At 41.8% G+C, this 21,092-nt stretch overlaps 1 protein-coding gene across 8 annotated transcripts in view; it reads right to left on the bottom strand.

Moving 5' to 3' along the window:
• Nucleotides 1-21,092, bottom strand: part of KCNMA1 (potassium calcium-activated channel subfamily M alpha 1) — a 701,659-nt gene that overhangs the window by 141,153 nt on the left and 539,414 nt on the right. For all 8 annotated transcript variants that reach the window (XM_063102675.1, XM_063102667.1, XM_063102668.1 and 5 more), the window contains 2 exons: nucleotides 14,250-14,359; nucleotides 1,365-1,433 (listed from right to left, as the gene is read on the bottom strand). In XM_063102675.1, the coding sequence (XP_062958745.1) occupies nucleotides 1,365-1,433; nucleotides 14,250-14,359 (179 nt within the window). The remainder of the gene's footprint in view (nucleotides 1-1,364; nucleotides 1,434-14,249; nucleotides 14,360-21,092) is intronic.

Below are 21,092 nucleotides of genomic sequence, written 5' to 3'. Positions count from 1 at the left end.
TGGCAAAATCATGGGCAAATAGTAATCCTAGAAAATTCCACTTTATTAAACAGCAAATATCCAGGACTTTCTCATATTTTTGCAAATAATATTCTTCACATTGCCAGCACAGGAAAGAAAAATGTATATCTATATACATATTTTTTAACTTCTATGGCCATATTCTACATGTGGCCACCAAATCTACCTTTTTTTTTTTTTTTTTTCCCTTTTGGTTGATTTGGATTTTCAAAACAGTTCAACATTTGATCAAATTGACTTTGTGAGCAATCTGATCTGGTGGTTAAGGTAACAGAAAACATTGGATTGACTTGCTTACAATCCAGTGTTTTTTTCCACAGACACAGACTGTACATTTGGAAGTCTGGCTTTATTGGGCCATTCATCCAGACAATGAAAATTCCTTAAATGACGACAGCAGGAACCTTCTAGTCTTGCCCCACACTCTGCTCAGTTTTAATTAAGGCATGTGTTGAAGGTATCTGTACTCTACACGTAGGCATCTGCAGAAATTAACGATTTATTATAGGAGGAACAGACTATGGATGTCATTTCAGAGAACAAAAGCCCAAGTATCTCTCAATGAGCTCTCTCTCTTCCAAAACTATTGATAAGAACTGGGGAGCAAAAATCATCTCCATTTTATTTGTAATGCATACAGCGCCCCATCAACAGAATTCCTTGTTAGCAAGATGCTTCCCTCCTCCTGCGTGAACTCATATATTGGCTGGGGTGTTATCTATTTCAACCAGATCCAGTCCCTCTTCAGTCTGATTTGCACATAATTAAGTGCAAAATAAATAAATAAAGAGAGCTCCTGCCTTGGAGCCCCACTCTGCTGGCTAATTCACATGAAGCTGATATTCTATCACCTGGATTTTGGTTGCACTGGGAGAAGCACATGCAGTACACCATAGGCTGCCTGTAATTTGGCTATCAAGAGAGCTCGTGTCTCCCACCATGGCTCTACCCCATGCCTGCTGTAAAGGAGACCAGAGTCCACCGGCTTTTTGCTCACAGCAGTGAAGAAGGGTTTTAGGACAGGGCCTGCACCTGGTTTTATGCTTAGAGAGTGAGAGGTCCAGGTTGGCATCTTCAGGTGGAGATATTTGAGCTGCTCATCTCTCTTCCTTGGAGAAACATTGTGAATGCCCAGGGGGGCTGGGCATGCCAGGCTGGTCTGGGATAGAAGCTGCAATGTCTGATTGAGCGTGCCTTGAAAGGTACCCTAGGGTCAGAGAGGTGCAGCATTGGGTTCCAAGCAAAGAAATAATGTGCAAGAAAGCAGAAGTGGACCAAACGTTACCACAGTGCACTCTCACCACCATAAGTACCAGCTGGCCGCTGGGTTGCAGCAAACTTACCGGCTCTCTCGGTTGGCAGACTTGTACTCAATGGCTATCATTAGGAGCTTGAGCTTCACAAAACACAGCCTGCAATGAGATGGAGAAGGCTCCCAGTCAGTGCTTCTGAACAACCAGAGCCAAATAACAAACACTGTTACGACCTTTCAGTCTCCTCATGCAGTCATTATCCAGGGGGATCCTAATTCTATAGTCACTGTGCCAAAGGGAGGGGACGGAGATGACACCACCCCATCTTCCCCATTAAACCTGATTTCTCATAAGTGATAAAGCGCTGGATGTGCAAAGTGCAAATTGCACTCAGGCCTGGATGTCTAGACACAGACTCTGATTTGCGCCTAGGGATTTGCGCCAGGCCAGATTCATTAGATGCTCGGTTGGGTAGTAAAATGTTAACTACAGGGGGAGGGAGAGATTTGGAGCAGCTGGACCTGTTATTTGGATTCCACTTCGGTCTTTTGTACGGATGGCTCATATTGTTGTCCCGAGCAGCCCCCTGTGTGCTTGGAATGACGGTAATAATACTTAGCCTCCGTGTAAGTACCCAACACATGACTGTGGCATTGTGTCTCCTGCTCCATCCAAGCTGTCTCACCTCGTCTGCCCGCTGCTCTCGACTGCAGACAGGACGCTTTGAGGCGGGCTTGTTCCTGCCTCCAAGCCTCCACTAGGGCAGCTCCTCCCCTGCAATACCTCTCTTCTCTCCCCACCCATCCGCCCAGGCCATGCCAAGTCTAACCTTCCTTGTAGGTCCTCTCCAGCTACTGCTACCCTCAGGCTTTCTATTCTCAGGACTCCTCCATGCCTTGTCTGTTTAACCACATCAGTTAGCCCTTAGTCAATGTTATACTGGCTGCGTTGCTCCCTACTGTTTGCTGTGTCTGAACTTTGTCTCCTCAACCAAAGCCCCTTCTTTATGAGTTTTGTTAATTTGTTTGGAATTCCACAGAGCTCAGTAAATCAACCCACCGACCCAGAGAAGCTCCATAAATAAATGATTTCCACTACTGGGTTTCAATTCTAAGAAAATAATAAGAGCTGCAGTAACAAATTTATGCATAAAGATGTTCAGGGTTGTGTTATTTACAGAGAAGAAAAATTGAAAGTAACCTAAATGTGCAATAATAAAGTGATGGCTAAATGAAGTACAGTGCGATATGGTGTTAGACCATATTTGAAATGGCTTTTTGAAGAATATTTCAAAATATAATATCAATAAATAATATTATATAAAAAGATACTAAAAAGTAAATTACATGAGACAATTAGATGAAAATATATTAATATACTCATAGAAATAAGTGCTCACATAAACAAAAAGAAAGAATTATATACATTATGTATTGCAAGTTTCTACAAAGAGCATTAACACTTATTTTTGAAGGACTTTTTGGACAATAAAACATTGGTGGACTGATAGAATAAAAAATGAGTTGATGGTTATTTAGCTCCAGAATTGCAAGGGGCATGAAGTGCAGGGTCAAGGGGTTGGGCCTTTCTTTGTGTTCCCATTTAATCTGCACAATATCTCTACGTATGGGATGTTACTCCATGTATTCAGACTTCTATTGATACCTGTATTTTGCTGGTGATGAAACTAAGGCTCAGAAAGCCCATGTAACTTGCCTAAGGTCTCTAGGTAGGATATACAACATCTTCATCTCCAGTGAAGCCTATTTTATATTGATATAGGCAATAAGCAAATAAACAAGTGAATAATAATAAATTTTCAGATAAGTATGCAGATACTATGCAGAAAATAAAACAATCTAAGAGGATAAAGAGTAACTGGGAAGGAGTGTGTCATCCATGATGGTCCAAGAGGACAATTCTGGGGATGCAGAGAGCACTGGGGCATGATGAAGGGCAGGCAAAGAGAAGATACGGGAAAATAACTTTCTAGGGAGTAGAAACAGCAAATGCAAAGGCCCTGAGGCAGGAAAGAGCTCTGGGTGTTTGAGGACCAGCAATGAAGCTAGCAGGTCTGGAGCTGAGTGAGCAAAGTTGAGACTGATAGTGACTGGGTCAGAGAGAAAGGTAGGAACAAGATCTTGAGGACTCTGTCTGCCATGGGAAGGAGACTGCACTTATTCTAAGTGGGTTGGGAGGCCTTTCGCGGGCTTTAAATAGAGAAGCGACACCGTCAGATGTGCTAAACATGGGGATGGGTTGCTTGAAAGGAAGGTGCTGCTGAAGGCCTCATGCTCTCCAGGGGGAATGAGACCAATTGCTTGTTCCTACATGTGAGGTCAAGGGCCCTGCCGTCACTTGAACAGACAGTCAAATTTCAAAGGATTACTTCCACCCAGGCGTATTTGGGCTCTCTGGTGATTTGCAGGTTTTCTGATTCCTGCCAGCACACTCTAATGACCTGGGCTTTGTGCTGATTATGCAGCTTGCTGAAACACCAATACAGTATCCAACTACAGCTGGAAAAATGCCCTTCTTAATTTATGTCCCATAGAGCATTGCTAACATGCACCCTTTATGGGGCTGTTAATTCTGGAGCTTAAATTGTTTAAAAAATCAGATAGCTTATGCAATGTTTATAGAACCAAATTACCATATTAAGTAACCACTTTCTAATGTAAATAGTAGCTAAATGCCAAAAAATCAAGGAGAAGGCTGATCTTAACTTAGCATGGATCATGCAAAGGTTAATTTGCTGATATTCTATGAGCCATTCCAATTTGGGACTCTGGTAGTTCATGGGATCAAAGATCGTAGTTGCTATTATGAACCTTGAACCTAATCCTATTGGTGAGAAGGGAAGAAATAATTCATAGAATGGTGGATTATGTCTTCTCAACTACTACAATACCATTTACCAACCTGATATAAAAAGAAAGGAGCTTCCTGATGTAGCAAAGTCAATAAAATCTATGTGGCCTTGTGCACATTCCTTAACCTTAATGGGTGTAGACCAGCAGATCCCTGAGTCCTCTTCCAGTGTTAAAGCCATAACTTCATGACTTTCAAATCCATACCTAAGATGATTCTACGTTGCCTTACAGAAGCCCCTTTTTAAGAAGCCATTTGATCCAAAACGAGCTTTTGCTCACTGGCCAAAGGAGAGACAGGAGAGGACAGGGACAGAGGGATATAAACAGAGTGAACACAGTCATCCATCCTGTCTCTCATTAATTATCATGGGGGATTGGTTCCAGGAGCAGATGCTCAAATCCCTTATATAAAATGGTGTAGTATTTGCATATAACCTATGCACATCTTTCCACACACTCTAAACCATCTCTAGATTACTTAAAATACCTAATACAGTGTAAATGCTATGTAAATAATTGTTATACTGTATTATTATTTTTATTATTGTTTATTGTGGTATTGTTATTTTTACTGTGTTTTTTCCTCAAATATTTTTGATCCTTGGTTGGTTGAATCCGTGGTTGGTTGAATCTGTGGATGCAGAACCCATGGATACAAAGGGCCGACTGTATATGCAAACAGTGCCACACCATACATTTTCAGATTTGGGCTCTTCAAGACTGGCTGGTCCTGTCCTTCTTACACAGATGACAAACTGAAGTCCAAAGAGGAAAAGCAACTGGCTGAAGGTCAAATGCCTTTTATGGAGAAAAGCCAAAAGCGAAAATCGAGTCTCTACGCAGCAGTATGCTGCACAGATCCTTCTCATAAGAACAGAGGAAATGAAGTGGTTCAACATGCAGACACATTCTGTGTGGTCAGTACAGTGTTTCGTAAAAACCGGAAATAGATACCAACAGGTGATTTTATATGTAAACTGGCTTCTCCACTTTCCTTAAAAAATCACGGCCATACTGGAACCACCTCCCACATGGCTAAAAGGGACTGGAGCTGCAAAGCCCCCCCGCCATGGGACGTGAGTTCTCTGGTGTGCTGAAGTCCCCACCACTCCCTATTGTCTCAGACCCCCTCACTCTTCACTCTTTGTGGCTGACTGGCCGCCCCCTACAGGTATCTGAGTTTTTAATATCTGCTCTAATGGGTATCCTGTGGATTGGATATTGACAAAATACAGATCTTGAATAATAAACCACAATTTACACTGGAAGGAGAACTACAGCTCCCACTGTGAGTGTTGAAATCACACTTTTCTGTTAGATCTTGCCACAGAGAGTGGGCCAGTGCCAGGGTCCTGGCTTAAAGGCTGTAGCAGAGGTGCAGCATCTGCTAGGGGGGTGGGGGAGGTGAGGACAGTTCCAGTGGGGAAGAGCAGACCCAGGCACGCAAACAGGGGAGCTGGCGTGGTAATTGCTTTTCTGCTTGTCTCTCTCCGTCTACACTGAGCTTCTCCAGCATAGGTTGCATGCTTTGCACCTCTGGCATTTTACAAAGTGCAAAAAGTAAGCTTTCTATAAAGCTGAACAGATAAATGGATGAATGGATGGGGAGCAGAATCTTATGAGCTGCTGGAGTGATGGAGAAAAGAAAAAGGGGCAAACTGGGGAAGTCTAGGCAGAGAAGGCTCGGGAGTGAGTACAAGTTAATGAAACAAGATTCTTCTTTGTTTGTTAGAAGCAGATTGGAAAAGAAGGACGTAGAAGGAAGTAATAGTAGTGATATGCTCTGGGAATTCAGGTTTTGCCTTCAATCCACTCTGCCAAGATGCAAGTTCAATTCTGAGATACAGACAACAATTTATCCTTGGGACCTTCTAGAGAGCCTGTTATGAGGGGTATGTGGGGTATACTCCCCAGAAGATGCCTGCAGACTACCTAGAATAGATGTCTTGTGTTTAAATATTTACTTGCATCATTCAACCTTTTTTTTTTTTTTTTTTTTTTTTTGGTAAAGCAGAACGGGAATTAGCCATCTAATCCTTACAGGTGTTCTTCTGGCTCTACTTGGCCTACAGAGTTTCAGTGCATGCAGGACCACTTTGGGACTAGGAAGCAGTGGTAGGGTGAAGTCAGACAAAATAAAGAAGTAAAAAAGCCTTCACAATGTGATAGATGGTCTAAAATCAGCCATAAGTTAGCAAGAATTTATTTCTTGGTTTCTAAAATAAAATGTCCCAATATGTCCAATACAGAAAGTTGCCGCTGGTGGCAAAAATAATTAGAGGGGAATAGACATGATTTCTTTTTTCAAGAAAAACATGCCACTTGTCAGAAAAAGGTCTGAAACTAGCGATCTGCAACAAAACTGTTGTAATAACAAGTTAGATTGCTTTCTTGATAATTATTAAGTAGAGGTCTACCAAACTTGACAATGACATTATACAAAGCCTTTTTTTTTTTTTTTTACTGCCAGCATCATCTGTTAACTACAGTAGTTTTGACCCAGATGTTCCTGAAAAAAAGGCTCTTAAGAATTAGAGTCCAGCTGTTTCTATCTACCCAGAGAGAAATAAATAGTTCTTGCCATTAAATCAGCCCCTTGACTGAAAAGATTACTCGCTGCTGTGAATTAAGCCTGGAAACCTGTCATAGAGTTTGCACCTTCTGGTGTGCTCAGGAAGAGAGTGCGAAGCTGAGGTCTGGAGCTGTTGAAGACGGCTCACCCCACGAGGAAGATGCAGGAGGAGAAGGCCACCCTCACTGTACCCTCCAAACGCGGCTCCACCCCAAAAAGCACCAGCCCCTCTTCAGCTCAGCAGGTGCGGATGTAAACACTGCACATTGGGAAACCTGGTCTTTAGGATCAAGGGGCTAGAATGGAAAACACATTCAGAGCTTTGATTTAAAATGAGGAAAACATCTAGTTAATGAGAATTTGAAACATCAGGATTTGTAAGACTCCACCAAGAAAATGAAAGTGGTTTATAATGTTCATGGAGATGTAGTTAAGACTTCTTTTCTCTAAGGAGCTTTGATGGGGGTGGAGTGGGAAGGCTTTAGACTACCCCAGCCTCAAACACAGACACATGCACACGCGCGCACGCGCACACACACATGCACACACACACTATTTCTACTAGCACACCTTGGACACTTGAATTTAATAATAATTACATTCTTTGATATGGACAATTAGCATTTGTCTAAAGTGTGAACAAATGAATTTTTAGGGAGCTTTGCTATTTTTATTAATAAGAAACATAAGATGTAAGGAAAAACTGTGGGTTTGCTGTACCTACCCAGCATTGAGTCAAGGCCTTAGCACCCCCTACTCCCAACTGGACTCCCCCGCAACCCCTCTACAGAGAACTCTGGACCCACCACTGCCTCTGTAGCCTGCCATTAAGGATTTCAGTAGACTCTATGGTCACTGGCTTTTTTTGCTAGCACACAGAAGGACTACTGGTCACCCTCTGGGTGTCTGTAGTAGAAATAATCATCAATATTGCATTCACATCTACATTCATATACGTTCAGCCCTAATTACAATACTCCCCAAATAAGTGTATAAATAGGGACAATTCTGAGAGGGAAAATATCTTTTAAACATGAGATCTGAGCCTCTCCATACATTCTCTTAAAATGTCCTTTTCTGCAGCCAGGCTGAAGGAAACCTAGCACATAACAGTTGAGTTTTCCTGGCTTCATTCTGTTCCATGTTCACGTTTGGATGTCCCTCTCTAAAAACTCATGATTTCACAGAACTCAAGTTAAACTAACTACAGCTTTCATTGGTCAAGAGTCCCAGCTTTCTCTGCGCGGTCTTCAATTTTAAATTTCCTCAAGAGGTTTCTTTTCAAAGATTTGTCCATGTAAAACAACCCGGATAAGAGCATGATTTCCTGAATGTTTAGGACCACTGAATGCAGGTCGGTGGATGAGGGGCTGGAGACCCCTCCGCCCCACCGCCGTACTGTCTTTAACCAGCACAGTAGCATCCACACTTGTACCAGGCTTGGGCGCAGAACTTTTGCCCTTCAACACAGCCGAGGAAGATCTGTTCAGAGTTCCCCAAGTTACCCAGGCATTAAATGCTCCACATCAAACCTGAATTTTAACGGCTCCATCAGCTGCAGAGGGACAGAGAGAGACACACCATATTTTAAATACATCTCTTGTCCTAATCCCCTCTGAGCTGTAAAACCTGATACAATTAAGCTTTTATATTTTGCAAGTGATGAATGACTGACTAATTGGCTCTCTGTGAGATTCAGAACCTGGAACGCGGTGTTCTTCCCTCCAGCTCCTCCTTGTCTACCTGCCTGCTCTCCCCTCTGCCCTCACTTTCCTGCCCAGGGGCAGGGGAGTGCCTCCTCACCTTTGCTAGTCCTCCGATAGCAGTACCATTACTGTTTCCTCTGAAAGCATCCCACATCAAAATAAATCCGATGTGTCTCTTTCTCTCTTCTAAAGGGGGAACCAATTCGCTGTCATCGGAAAATCTTAGAGACATGGGTGTTAAGAGAGTTCTGGGTGCTACTGGGTGATCCAGCCTCCCGATTCCCTACCACTCAGGACACCCTCTTCCCTCCTTATCCCCTCTCTAAATCCAACTCCCTTACAAGGCACAGCTCAAATGTCACCTCTTCGAGGAAGCCTCCCCTGGTCACCCCAGCCTACAGGCAGCTGTCCCTATGACTCCCAGTTGCATGCATCCACCAAGCACTTAGCAAGAGGTGCTTAAGTCTCTCTGAGGACAGATATCATTTCCCTTAGCAAAGGCAGCCACCACAGAGAAACTGAATCCTTTACTTGGCATTTATAAGTTCTGTTATTAATCTTTTCATGTGCATATATTTGATCAAATTTAATTGCAGCTCCCTCTAGAGGTGGCACCGAGCTTGGTACAATGGCACGAATATCCCAGATTCAATAACTGTCTGATTAATTGACTAGTGGCTGAAAGATAGGAGAATTTACTAAAGAGCCAGAGTAACCATCCTTGGAAATGCTGCAATGCATTTCTTTCTTTCTAGGTGCTTACATTGCATGTGATGGGGAGGGTGAAGAGGTGGAGGACAAAGGAGCAGTGGGACCGGGGAAAAGGACATTAACTAGTACTGACAGGTAAGTAATATTATTCCTATTTCAGAGATGAGGAAATTGGGGGTAAGAACCAAATCCAAGGTCAGGCAACTGGTATCTGAAAGATGTACACAGAAATCAAATATCTTGCCCCAGATCACAGACCCAGCAAGTGACCCACCTGGGGGTTGGCCGCAGACTTTTGTGACTCTACAGCTTACACTCTACAGCATCACACAGTGTCCTATTGTGGGAACCGCTCAGAAACAGGACCCATTAGTGACAACCGTGGGCTCACAGCCCTGCCCTTGCTTCCTGCAGGCTTGTTGCTCGCCCTCTGCACCTTCCATAGTCGCCTGCTGAGGCAGGTGGGGAGAGGGAGGGAAAAGGAGCAGACGGGTCCCTGTTGTTCCGATAACAAAGGATGGAACTCCCTCCTTCAGATCCCAAAGCTCCTTGGCTTTGATGTTACTGCCACACAGACCCAAGGGCAAGACAGCTTTGCAAAAGCAAGGAAGATGCTCGGGAACATCCTCTGGGCATCCTTGGGAAGGTACAGGACAGTGCCACCATGATCTCCAACAGGCCAAGAGATGTCTTTGAGGGCTGCACAGTGAGCTGCCCTCACTTCACCTGTTCTGCCTGCATGTAGCGTTTATCTCTTCTCCCCCACCTGAAACTGCTTTTCTAATCCCCAGCCTAAGTCTGAGCAAGAGCATTACAGGGCTCCGTACCCACGTGTGCTTTTCCTGCACTGATTTGGATTAGGCACGGGAAGTGGGGAGAGCAGTCCGTGGTCCACCTGCCGTGGCAGAGTGCAAACTCATTCCTTTGTCCCAGGAGACTGCAGAATACCCCAAGTGAGGAAGGAAGAACGGAAGAAGCTCATGCAAAGGCCCCATTCTTGACATTAGCATGCAGGATGTGGCTCATCTATGATTCTATGATTCGTCTAAAATCAGGAAGAAACATTCCAATGACTGGGCGGAGGATAAGAGGAGTTTATTCCAGAGTGTGGGGTGGAGGGCAGGGGTTCCCAGTCCTCAGATTCTGAATCAGAATCACCTGGCTTGCTTGTATTAAAAAAAAAAAGCAAATTTCCAGGCCTTTCCCCAGATTTTAACATCTGGAGATGGGGCCCAGATACCGCTCCATTTAGTAAGTTCATCAGGAGATTCTTAACTAGCCAGCCTTCAACTAGCACTTACCCCAAGCCAGTCCCAATTGCACAAGACCCCAGCACTGGAATCCTGTGCAGTTCAATACCATGTCTGCCAGGTGGCTTTGGAAGGGGCGCCTATGTCCTCTGAGTCTCAGTGTCCTCATTTATAAAACAGGAATAGTGATAACAATATAAACATCATAGGATTATCATGAGGACAAATGCGAAATGTAGATGAATTAGATATGATTTTGCATTTTGTCTAAATTAGTTTCTGGTTTTGGAACAAAGCCACATCTGATCCTACACACGTTGCAGCCAAAAGGCTGGTGCAGAAAAGTCACAGTGTAGAGCTGATGTGAGTCTCACTCTGGACAAGGGAGAGTATCTCTCGGCTTGAAATTTTTTTAAAATTAGCTTTGGGGGGGCCTTCTGCCCCTCCTGTCTCTCTTCTGCTTTCTTCCTGTTCTTTTGGGAAATGACCTTGCTATAATTTGAATGTCCTCCCCGAAGCTCATGTTGGAAACTTAGTCTCAATCGTAACAGGATTAAGGGGTGGGAAATTCAACTATGGTATTTGAACGGTAAGGCTCTAATTCATGGATTAATGGGTTAATGGATAAATGAGTTATCACGGGAGCAGACTGGTGGTTTATAAGGAGAGCGAGTAAGCAGGTTAGCGAGCTCAGTCCTCTTACCATGGGACACCCTGCGCATCTCAGGACTCTGCAGAGAGTCCCTTCCAAGAAGGCCCTCACCAGATACGCCCCCTGAAACACGGACCCCCCAGCCTCCAAAACTATAAGGAATAAATTTCATTTCTTTTTCAATTACCTAGTTTCAGGTATTCTGTTATAAGCGATAGGAAAGGGACTAATACAGGTCACAAATCTCACCCATATATCCTGCCTCTCTATCTTTTCATAGAATGATTCTCCTAACTTCTGAGAAAACTCCAAGCTCTCCTATACAGTGATCCCACCCTGCAAGGGACATTCTACCAACCCAGGGAAGAAGAAAATTATTTCTTTTCATGCTTTAAGATGGTATTAGCTGTGTATTGTTTTAGTTCGGCGTGTAATTATGGAAAGTGCTCTTAAAATCTGTATATTTTATCTGTGCTTTATTATACCCAAAGTATTCCCCAATTCTTTTTCTTCTCCATGAACCAGTTTAAAATATATTTTGGCATCCTTTATGTCATCTTGAAATTGAATAGCCAATTCTTACTGTAATGAAAATACTTATGCGCCAGCCTGGTGATATACAACACTACACTCTAATTACAGCTGTGCTTTAATTAACCTGAATTGAAGAGTGTTATCATTAAACTGCTGGTAACTTTGAGTTATGGCTTTTCTTTAATTTAAAGTAGAAAACACAGATAATTAAGCCTCCAGATAATCAAACGCTTGAGGAGAGCTTCAATGTTTTGGGATGTTCCTAAATCTCATTAAATGTCCTTTCTTTATTGATTATTTCTACCTCTGCTGTATCATTGTATTAAACAAATAATAGCACTAAGTTGAACACATTTTCATTCACATCAGAAATGGATTCTTCTGGTTTTTTTTTTTTTGGGGGGGGGGGTATTCCAGAAGCTTTGCTGAACAAATACTAAATTCTCTAACAACAAGGTAGGTCTGAGGGATTTTCTTCTCCTTGGGACATGTTCTAAATACAAAAATCAGTCAAGGGAAATAATCACAGCAACCACTAGTGCCTGGTTCTTGGGCCGTCTCTGAAGGCAGTGAAGTTTCCAGCATTGACCGGGTCAGGGTTGGCAACTGCACATGTCCAGAGGGCTGGGAGGTATACGCAAATCCGGCCTGGTTTAAGACATCAGAGAGAGCAGGAACTCTAAGAACCCCTTCGCTACAGCAAACTAGAGCCAGTTAACATTCAGCAGAAATACAGGTCCTGTGTTGCCACATCAGATTTTCAAGAGAGGCCAGAAACCTAGTTTTTAATGTAAAATACCACTATTTAAAATATTGACAACTAGCGTTTAAGGAATTGAATGCTGTGTAGGGCAGCTACGTGAGTCCAAGGTTCCATGGGTATCTCAGTTAGAGCCTTTAGGGTGAGCAGTCCTAACCCTGCAGGTTAACCCTCCTAACATGAGCTCAGTCAGTTCCCAGGAGCAGAAGAGCAGGAGGGCTTTTGAGGGAGCACGCATTTTAGACACAAACATCAGCCAAGCCAGGGAAACTCAACAGCCAAGGAAAGGGGCTTCACAACTCCCCTCCTAACACCCCCAACGCCTTAGGACTCCCTAAGGCACAGGCAGCTCTGCTGTGCACTCAGACCACCCCCACATCAGACATGTGAGGCTCTGATTGTCTTCTTATAGAACCAGCTTCTTTTGTTAAGTCCTGACTTCACTGGAGCTTTCTACCCAAGGCAGACCAAGCTCCAGGGAGAAACAAATCCCCTGGGATAGCTTCAGTGTTCCAGGACACAATGCCTCTGAATGGTTAACGTGTTCCATAGCAGAAAGAGAAATAGCTCTCAAAGAAGAGAACACACGGGAGTTACAATAGGGCATCATCCGTTTTCAGAAAATAACTCCTTCTGAATCAATTACCTATTCACTTTTCCAGTCCATTTAGCATTTAAACTTTCACTTAGAGACAGGGTGAGAAATTTCAGTAAACAGCCAAGCCATTTTGAATTGCTCAGGGTCTGGGCCCAGGGACCAACAGAGTGCACCTGCCGTGTTCACTGACAAGGGTCTGCAGGTAAACACAAAGCCACCAAGTGCTTCGTCCCCCTCCCTGTTGCATGCAAAATAGAAAACTATGACACAGAGGAGTCCTAGAGCCCTCAGGACTATCTTCTTTTTATTGTAAAGAACACTCAGTTTAGTTTCAGCACCTGCAGACCTCCCTTTCTGGAAGGTGTGTTTGATTTGTAAGAAGGTGGGGAGCACAAGGGAATGGCTTTTCTTCCTCACCCATTGGGTTCTCAGATCCTCCTGTTTCTTCCCAGTTTTAACAGTGAGACAGAGTCTGTCAAATCCTTTGCCAAAATGTCAGTAGATCAGGCTTACTGACTTTGTGTTTTCATAGGGGACAAAGCCCTTGTTTGACTTAAACACAACATCTGAGATTCTAAGTAGCGAATCCAAGGCATCATCATGCTCCTGGTGGGCAAGTGGAGTTCCTGAGATCCTCCCTCATAGGTGACCACCTATTCTACCTGGAGGGGCCATGACAGGCTAGGGATGCCCCTTGCTCTGATCCATTCTGCTGAGCCAGTACATAGAGAAGCTACACCTCGTTGTTATAACATGGCAGCTATCCATGTCAGGGGCTCAATTGCTAAGGACTTCTTCAAGGCCTCCTTTCAAACATTTGGTTCTAGATTTCCTCAGTAAATGGTGAAAGCACTTTGAATGGCTTCACTTCAGTAGCTGCTCTGATGTCTCTATGATCTGACTTGATTGGAAGACAGATTAAAATTCCTTGCATCAAGGGGCTGGCAAGGTGTGTTTTTGCCCTATTAAAATCAGAGAGACATGGGCTCATGCTATCCTTCAAAAATGTGTCTGCATCACATGAACACAATTTAAGACATGCAGCGTAACAGAGTTTGTAAGTCAGTACAAATGATGAATCCAAGCCCAAGATTCTCAGGCCTGGAGGAAAAAGTGGGGCCAGCAGAAGCCCCCAGGGCAGAGACCATGGAAGGACCCACCTTCCTGTTCATCACACAGAGCTGCACACACAGGACACCCTTGGTAAGTGTCGAGTGCTGCAACTGTACTGAGCAGAGATGGGTGGCTTTCCTGCAAGAGGCACATTAAATATCCCTGAAAATAAATAGCCAAAGAGCATCCAGTTAAAGGCCACTTACTCACAAACGGTAGGAAAAGACAGACCCACGAAGGCACTGGAGAGATATTCTGTGTACATTTCATTTGAAACTCCTTCCAAGTAGTATTTCTGCCACGTGTCTTCCTCAATCTAAGGAAAAAGAACACAAGAGGAGGGTTTAAAATATGACCATAGGCTATAAAGGGAAACCTGAGTTACACCCTCTGGCAAACGAATGTATTGGTAGGTGGTGATGGCCGTCAGCAACCAAGAACACAACCACAACACCCACATAAAGCTTTCAATGACCCTAAACTCAATGATTTGAAGTACATCCCCTCTAAAGCATCACTTCTTTTCTAACCTGTATAATTCCTAAGGGTGTGAATATATAGGCACTCACCCACAATATTGGTGGGCAAGTAAATCGACATAACCAGTTTGAGGAGCAATTTTGCAATTGTTATCAAAATTGGTTAAAGTGCATACTTTTTAATGCAACAATTCCATTTTAAGTATTCACAGCAAAGAAACAAGTATACAAATCTACAAACACATGTATAAGAACTTGCTTTCTATTCATGAAACATTGGCAATAACCACAAGCGGTACACTTAATGATGGAATACAGAGAAGCAACTAAAAATTACAATGAAAATGTATATTTGTCCATATAGAAATTATGTAAAAAGGCACATTACAAAATAGTGTGTATAGGTTAATACTATTTTAAAAAATACGCTATAGTCATTTGAATGTTTGTAAAGCCACAAAAAAGTCTAGAAAGCTTTATAACAAAACACTAGTAAGTATTATTTCTGAGCAGTAGAAGATACCTTTTCTCTATAGATTTCTGTGTTGTATGAAGGCTTTTACGCTAAGCATGCGTGTATCGCAATAAAACGAAACATTTCTACTTTAGAAAAAAGGTAAGTAGATTTTTCTGACCTCACCTGGAATATCATAAAAAGCAAAATGTAGTTTCAGAGGGGTCTTACACCAAATTTCATTAAAATATGTGTTTTTTCTAATTAATTAAGTTCAACTGGTTTTCCCAACAGCCCTCTTCATGATAGGTATTTCGGGAAGAATTTTACATTGAAATCAATCGTTAAAAATTACACAGTGAGTTGCAACAAGAATGCTGAGCCCCTCTGGGAGCTTAGGGATCTCCTGGGCACCCCTGAAGGAAGGCAGGCTGTGGGTCCTTGTGTGTTCTTCAGCTGCTGCCAACCAGGCTTCCCTTCCGGTGGGAGCTTATGTCAAAGGAGAAGGCAGGAAGCCACCCAGCCAACAGGATGTGGCTCTTTACAATTTCTCGTGCTGATCTTGTATTAAAAGGCATCCCATCTACAGCTGATCGGTCAGCTAACTGGGAGAAATGCAACCCTTAGACTCGAAGAGGACAGGGGAACCGTGAGAAAGGACACGCCCACCATCTACTGGATGACACGCTGGCATATAAAAGCCAGCAAACACTTGGAAATAAGCTGAATGCCCCCTGACTCTATGCTATTTGTCTGCTTTGTGCTCGGTCTGGGTGATTAGATTATGTAGGTTAACCTCATCAATGTGAGCTGTTTCTAACCTACTCTCACAAGTTAGACATTAGCTATGTAATGCTGCTGGGTATGGGCTATTTATCTAAAAATTGGTTTTCCTCAGGGTGGGGTCTTTAAAAAAAAGTCACTTGACCATTACTATTGCTAAATGGTAGGATTTAAAAAATCAACTGCAAGGTGTTTTAGCTAAGCGTGAACTTTTTAATTTCTCCAAATCATAAGAACTCAGCAATTTTTTTCAAATATAAAATATTGTTGACATATATAAAGATCACTAAGTCTAACTAACTTGAAGAAAGCCTAGTCCGCATGAGTAAAAATTTTGAAATATAAAATATTTGGGGAACCATATTATTATAATTTGTTTTATCAGTAAATAGGATACTATTTGAGGTATTGCTAACTGTAAATCCTCATAATAGAGGTTTATGGGCAAATAGAGCTCCTGAAGTGGAAGAATTAAGCCTATTCTTTTAGCAGAGACATTTCTTTCATAATTATTGTTCATGTTCTAATTTAAATATTACAACTAATTTTCAAAAATAATGAAAATATAAACCTTCATCTTAATTATTATTGATTATTGGTGGTATTCCTCCATTAATACGGTATTAATATGGTTCTTTAGTTATCACTATTTTCATGCCTCTATCTCCTAATGGAGCTAGTCTTTAAACCAAATTTTATTGTAGGTTAATCACTAAACTTTGTAAGTAAGTATGAACAGATTATTTATAGGATAACAATATTATTCATGTTTGTTTTGAGTTTAGAAAAAATTCTTTCACTGATTCATTCTTTCAGCAAATATTTATTGATCATATTCTGTACCTTAGGACCTATTCTAGTGGCTGATTAAATCTTATTTGAAATGGCATGTATTTTCTTACGTTTTTCTCTTTGCCAGTAAAAGCAACAGATATATCTGGCTAAGACATATCTGAACAGATATACCTGACTTTTACTGAGTTTTTCACACATCTTTTTCCTGAAAGTTTGCCTTTGTGATTAATTTGAAATGCTTGAGGACTGAAAGACACAAAACTGGAAAAAATGTACAGAACATTCTGGAAAGAAAAATGCCTCTCCTACATCTATATATAGGTTCTCTGAAGGTGTCTACAATGCTAGATGTAGCAGCACGGAATAAACTGTATAAATGCTGAGGAGTTTAAAGCTGTTGTCATAATCCTTTGTTTAAGATTTACATATCTTTAACACTATTTCCACATAGACAGTAAACATGTTTTTGAGGTTTCTGAAAAAGGCATTCCACCAAAAAAAGTATGAAATTGCAAATTGAATTACATCTTTATCTTTTCAAAAGACGTATGCAGTTGGTGGGAACGTAAATCGGTGCAGCCACTGTGGAAAACGGTATTGTGGTTCCTCAACAAACTAAAGATAGAATCACTATAGAACTAGGAATTCCATTCCTAGTTATATAACCAAAAGGCTTGGAAGCAGGGTGTTAAAGGGCTATTTGCACGCCCGCTCATCACAGCATTACTCATAATAGCCAAGACGTGGAAGCCACTCCAGTGTCCATGCGCAGATGAACGGATAAGTGACGTGGTGCATTTACACTATGGAATATTATGCAGCCTTTAAAAGGAAAGAAATTCTGACACGTGCTACGACACGGATAAACCCTGGTGGCATTATGCTAAGTGAAATGACCCAATCACAAAAAGACAACTAATTTATGATTCTGTTTATACGAGGTACCTACAAAAGTTAAATTCATAGAAACAGAAGTAGAATGGTGCTTTCTGGGGGCTAGGGGGAGGAGAAGTGGGGAGCATCAGTTTTGCAAGATAAAAAGAGTTCTAGAGATGGATGGTGTGATGGTTGAACAACCCTGTGAATATACTTAATACCACTGAACCACACACTCAAAAATGGTTAAGATGGTACAATCTGTTATGCGTATTTTACCACAAATAAAACTTTTTAAATACGTAGGTATAACATAAGAGCAGAAGATTCAGTAATTATAATGAATACTAAGACCCTTTACTCTTTCAGGGCAAGAATGACAAGTGGTGCTGGAACAAGGACAGGAGCCGGCCAGTCATCTCAGAACAGTCAGGAGCAAGCACCCAGTGTTACAACCCAGTTGCAGCGCATCGCAAGCTCGGGCAGCTGCATATCTAAGCAGAGGCTCAAATTGTCACCTTTATCAAGGTCTTCCTTTCTAAGTCCCAAGCAGGCTGTCTGTGACTTACTCTGAAAAAGCAAAAAGCGCACATTCCTCTTACCTCTGTCAATGTGTTTGTAGCACAGAAATAAATCAGTGCAAACCAGGTTGAATTTTAAAAACTTGTGCTTAACATCAGGAAAATGACAACAAACAAAGAAATCTGGAGAGGTGGAAGGAGTTATTGTCATTATGATTTCCCTTTTGCTAATGATAAAACTGAGGCACAGAGAGGTTAAGTAACCTACTGAAGGTCACAAAGCCATTAGTGGTACAGACAGACTCAGGAGTTCATGCTCTAAACCACCCACCACAAAATCTCTTGCTAGAGATGACCGGATATTTGTCTAGGGGAGTTGGGGTGCTAGGATTTGGGGGAACGGGAAGGATTTGCTGCATACAAGTACCTAAGAGGAAGATATCAGAACAGAAGCTCATCAAGGACTCAAAAGCTGAAACCTAGAATCCCATGATTTGTGGACAGTTCAGCAAGGAGTCACATTGATTTCGAGTCCACCTGAAAGGGTAGTACAGGCCTAGTCTCAGAGCATAAAAGCGTCATTTCTGTTATATAGAAGGGAACCATCCCAGTCTACAACTTCTTTCGCAAAATAGTACATGCTGTTCCCCATGTTTGTGTTGTCAAAAGTATTTTTAACTGTAATGTGAAGACACACTTCCCAGCAGAAAAACGAAGGAATGGGACCAAAACGACTTAGGGAAAGGTGCCGAAATTAATTTGCCAGCCATTCAGCAATCAGTCCAAGGCAAAGCATTTCCTGAGGCAGCAGTTCATCCTTCGCCGTCACATCAAACCCCAGCTGTCTCAGAAGAGCGCCTAGAAGAGACGAGCAGGTGATGTGTGGCCGTCCCTATTCATCAAATCACACAGAATTGTCAGTGAGAAAAGGGCATGGAGCCATTGAGCTAGCTTGTCTACACCTCTCACGGTCTTATCTATCTCTCCTTCATTATCTAATTTTTCAACCTCCCAAGCAAATGGTTTTATACCAATCCATGGGCAGACAGCTCCACCATCAAATGTCCCTTCCAACTGGAACCATCAGCCTTGGCTCCACGGGAAGTCACACCTTCCTGATCCCAGGTTCTGCATGTGTTACTAATGGTGGGTCAGTAATGATGCCTTTTATTTTTTATGCTTCCTCTGATTAGAGTGAAACTGTGTTTCTCTAATGTTAACAGCCTGGTGAATGTGTAAAATTCAACCCTCCTGGCTTTGGTGTGTTACAGCCACTGTGATTTCTGTTCCCAGTAAAGAGTCTGAATAACAGTGTTGATTACAGCCAAATAATTTTGCAAAAGTCCATCCCTACCTCAGGAGTCATGTAAATAACTCCAAAGATTATCATATACCAATCCTTATTTAATTGAAAACAAGTACAGTGTTTTAATCCAAATATATGTTATATTATGCACATCAAAAATAAAGAACTAAAAGGAAATTGTAAAAACCAATGATCATCATGTTAATAGCTGCAATAAGAAGAAATGAGTCGTAACATACGCACACTAACACTGCCCAGAACGGGTAGTAGGTTAGTGTATTAGCAAGTATTAATACATTTATTACTATTTTTCTTAAATCTTTCTGAATTCTCAGTGAATATTCTTTCTCTAAAAGAGGCACAGTTTTAAGTCACAGAAGTGCTTAATAAGAATTAATTAGCCACATCTGAATGAATACTTGTATACATAAATTATGCAATATATTGTCACTGTCCTTTAAAATTTGACAGTCCAAAACAGAGCACAGTAACATGAACTGACCAATTTATCTCAGATGCCATAAAAACACATTTATTTTGACAAAAAGAGACAGCACCCACAGAATGTGTCAAGCCCTTGACTACTACAGTAAACGTGAAATTAGAATTTATGGGCTCTAAGCTGATGAGTGTGTGGGCTGGTTACTAAAACGAGTTGGCGGTCATTTAAAACTCTCTCTCAACAGCATGCTCTGTCACTGGGAAAAAGTTGATTGCATGTTGCATCTTCTCATTTCTTGCTAGAAAGGACAGTGTTAAGGACAAGTGTTGGGAAGACTTCCTCACTGAACTTCTCACATTCTCTCTCTGCTGCTCTATTTCCCTCTAAGTTCCAAAGTCAACAAACTTGGAAAAAGCCAACATCAGTTTTTATCAAAGGGCATGTGGTTATCTCCTCTTCCACTTCTTCAGCCTCAACGTTCTACAAATAATACAAATTTGTAATTTTTATAATTGCAAAGCCTAAAAAGCAACTCACAGAATTTAGAAACAAAACATATGAGGCTTGCTAAGTGAGGTCCAAAAGGTGCCAGCACAAAGCACACCTCACTGCACAGCTTTCTGGGTTGGAGCAAACTGGTGATAAAGTTGAAACCAAAGGAAGGAAGCAGAGGAGAACGGTGATTTGCACCTTTTCAGAATGTATTTCTTCTCTTGTCAGATCGCATCTCAACACTGTACTTCTTGGATGTAGACAAAAGTAGGCTGCCTTTCTGAGAGTAGCATTGGATTTCAGGGACTCCATAACAATCTGGTATTCCACAGTTATGGCCTATTTCAGATCACATTTTCCAGAATGTGTGAATAGGATGAAAGGACCTCAGATTTTTCCAAAGGCTTCAGGACAATGTCAATTGAAACAAATTATTTGGGATTTGATGGAATGCCAGATAACTGGTTGCTTCAGCCCTGAATGAATAAATAAACAACTCCAAAGATTAATTTCAGACTGGGCTTGAGCCAAATCTCTTACTCTCAGACAAGTGGGCTGCAGACTATCAAATGAGATTTCTTCCATCAGACATTATGAAAAAAAAAAAAATCACCCCATATGAAGTGTTCAGAGAGAGATTAATGACCATACCACATGCAAAAGCATTAGAATGCATGGCACATTCCCCACTATATTACCCCAACCCAGATTATTTCTGGAAAGACAAAAAGTGCCAGAGGGACTGAAGGTAAAGGAAGGGTTAGCAGAGAGTGATAAGAGAACTTAAAAAAAGAATAATTATTTAGAAATTATTTAAGAAAGTGTTATCTATGTGGCAGGAAACTGATAGCTTTTTCAATATGTAGAAGGTTTTCCCACCCTCTCTTTATTGTTCTCTCCA

The sequence above is a fragment of the Cynocephalus volans genome, chromosome 7, assembly GCF_027409185.1.
Source record: "Cynocephalus volans isolate mCynVol1 chromosome 7, mCynVol1.pri, whole genome shotgun sequence".
Classification (NCBI taxonomy): Eukaryota; Metazoa; Chordata; class Mammalia; order Dermoptera; family Cynocephalidae; genus Cynocephalus; species Cynocephalus volans.
Note: the sequence above shows the minus strand (reverse complement) of the source record. Positions and strands in the feature narration are given on the sequence as shown.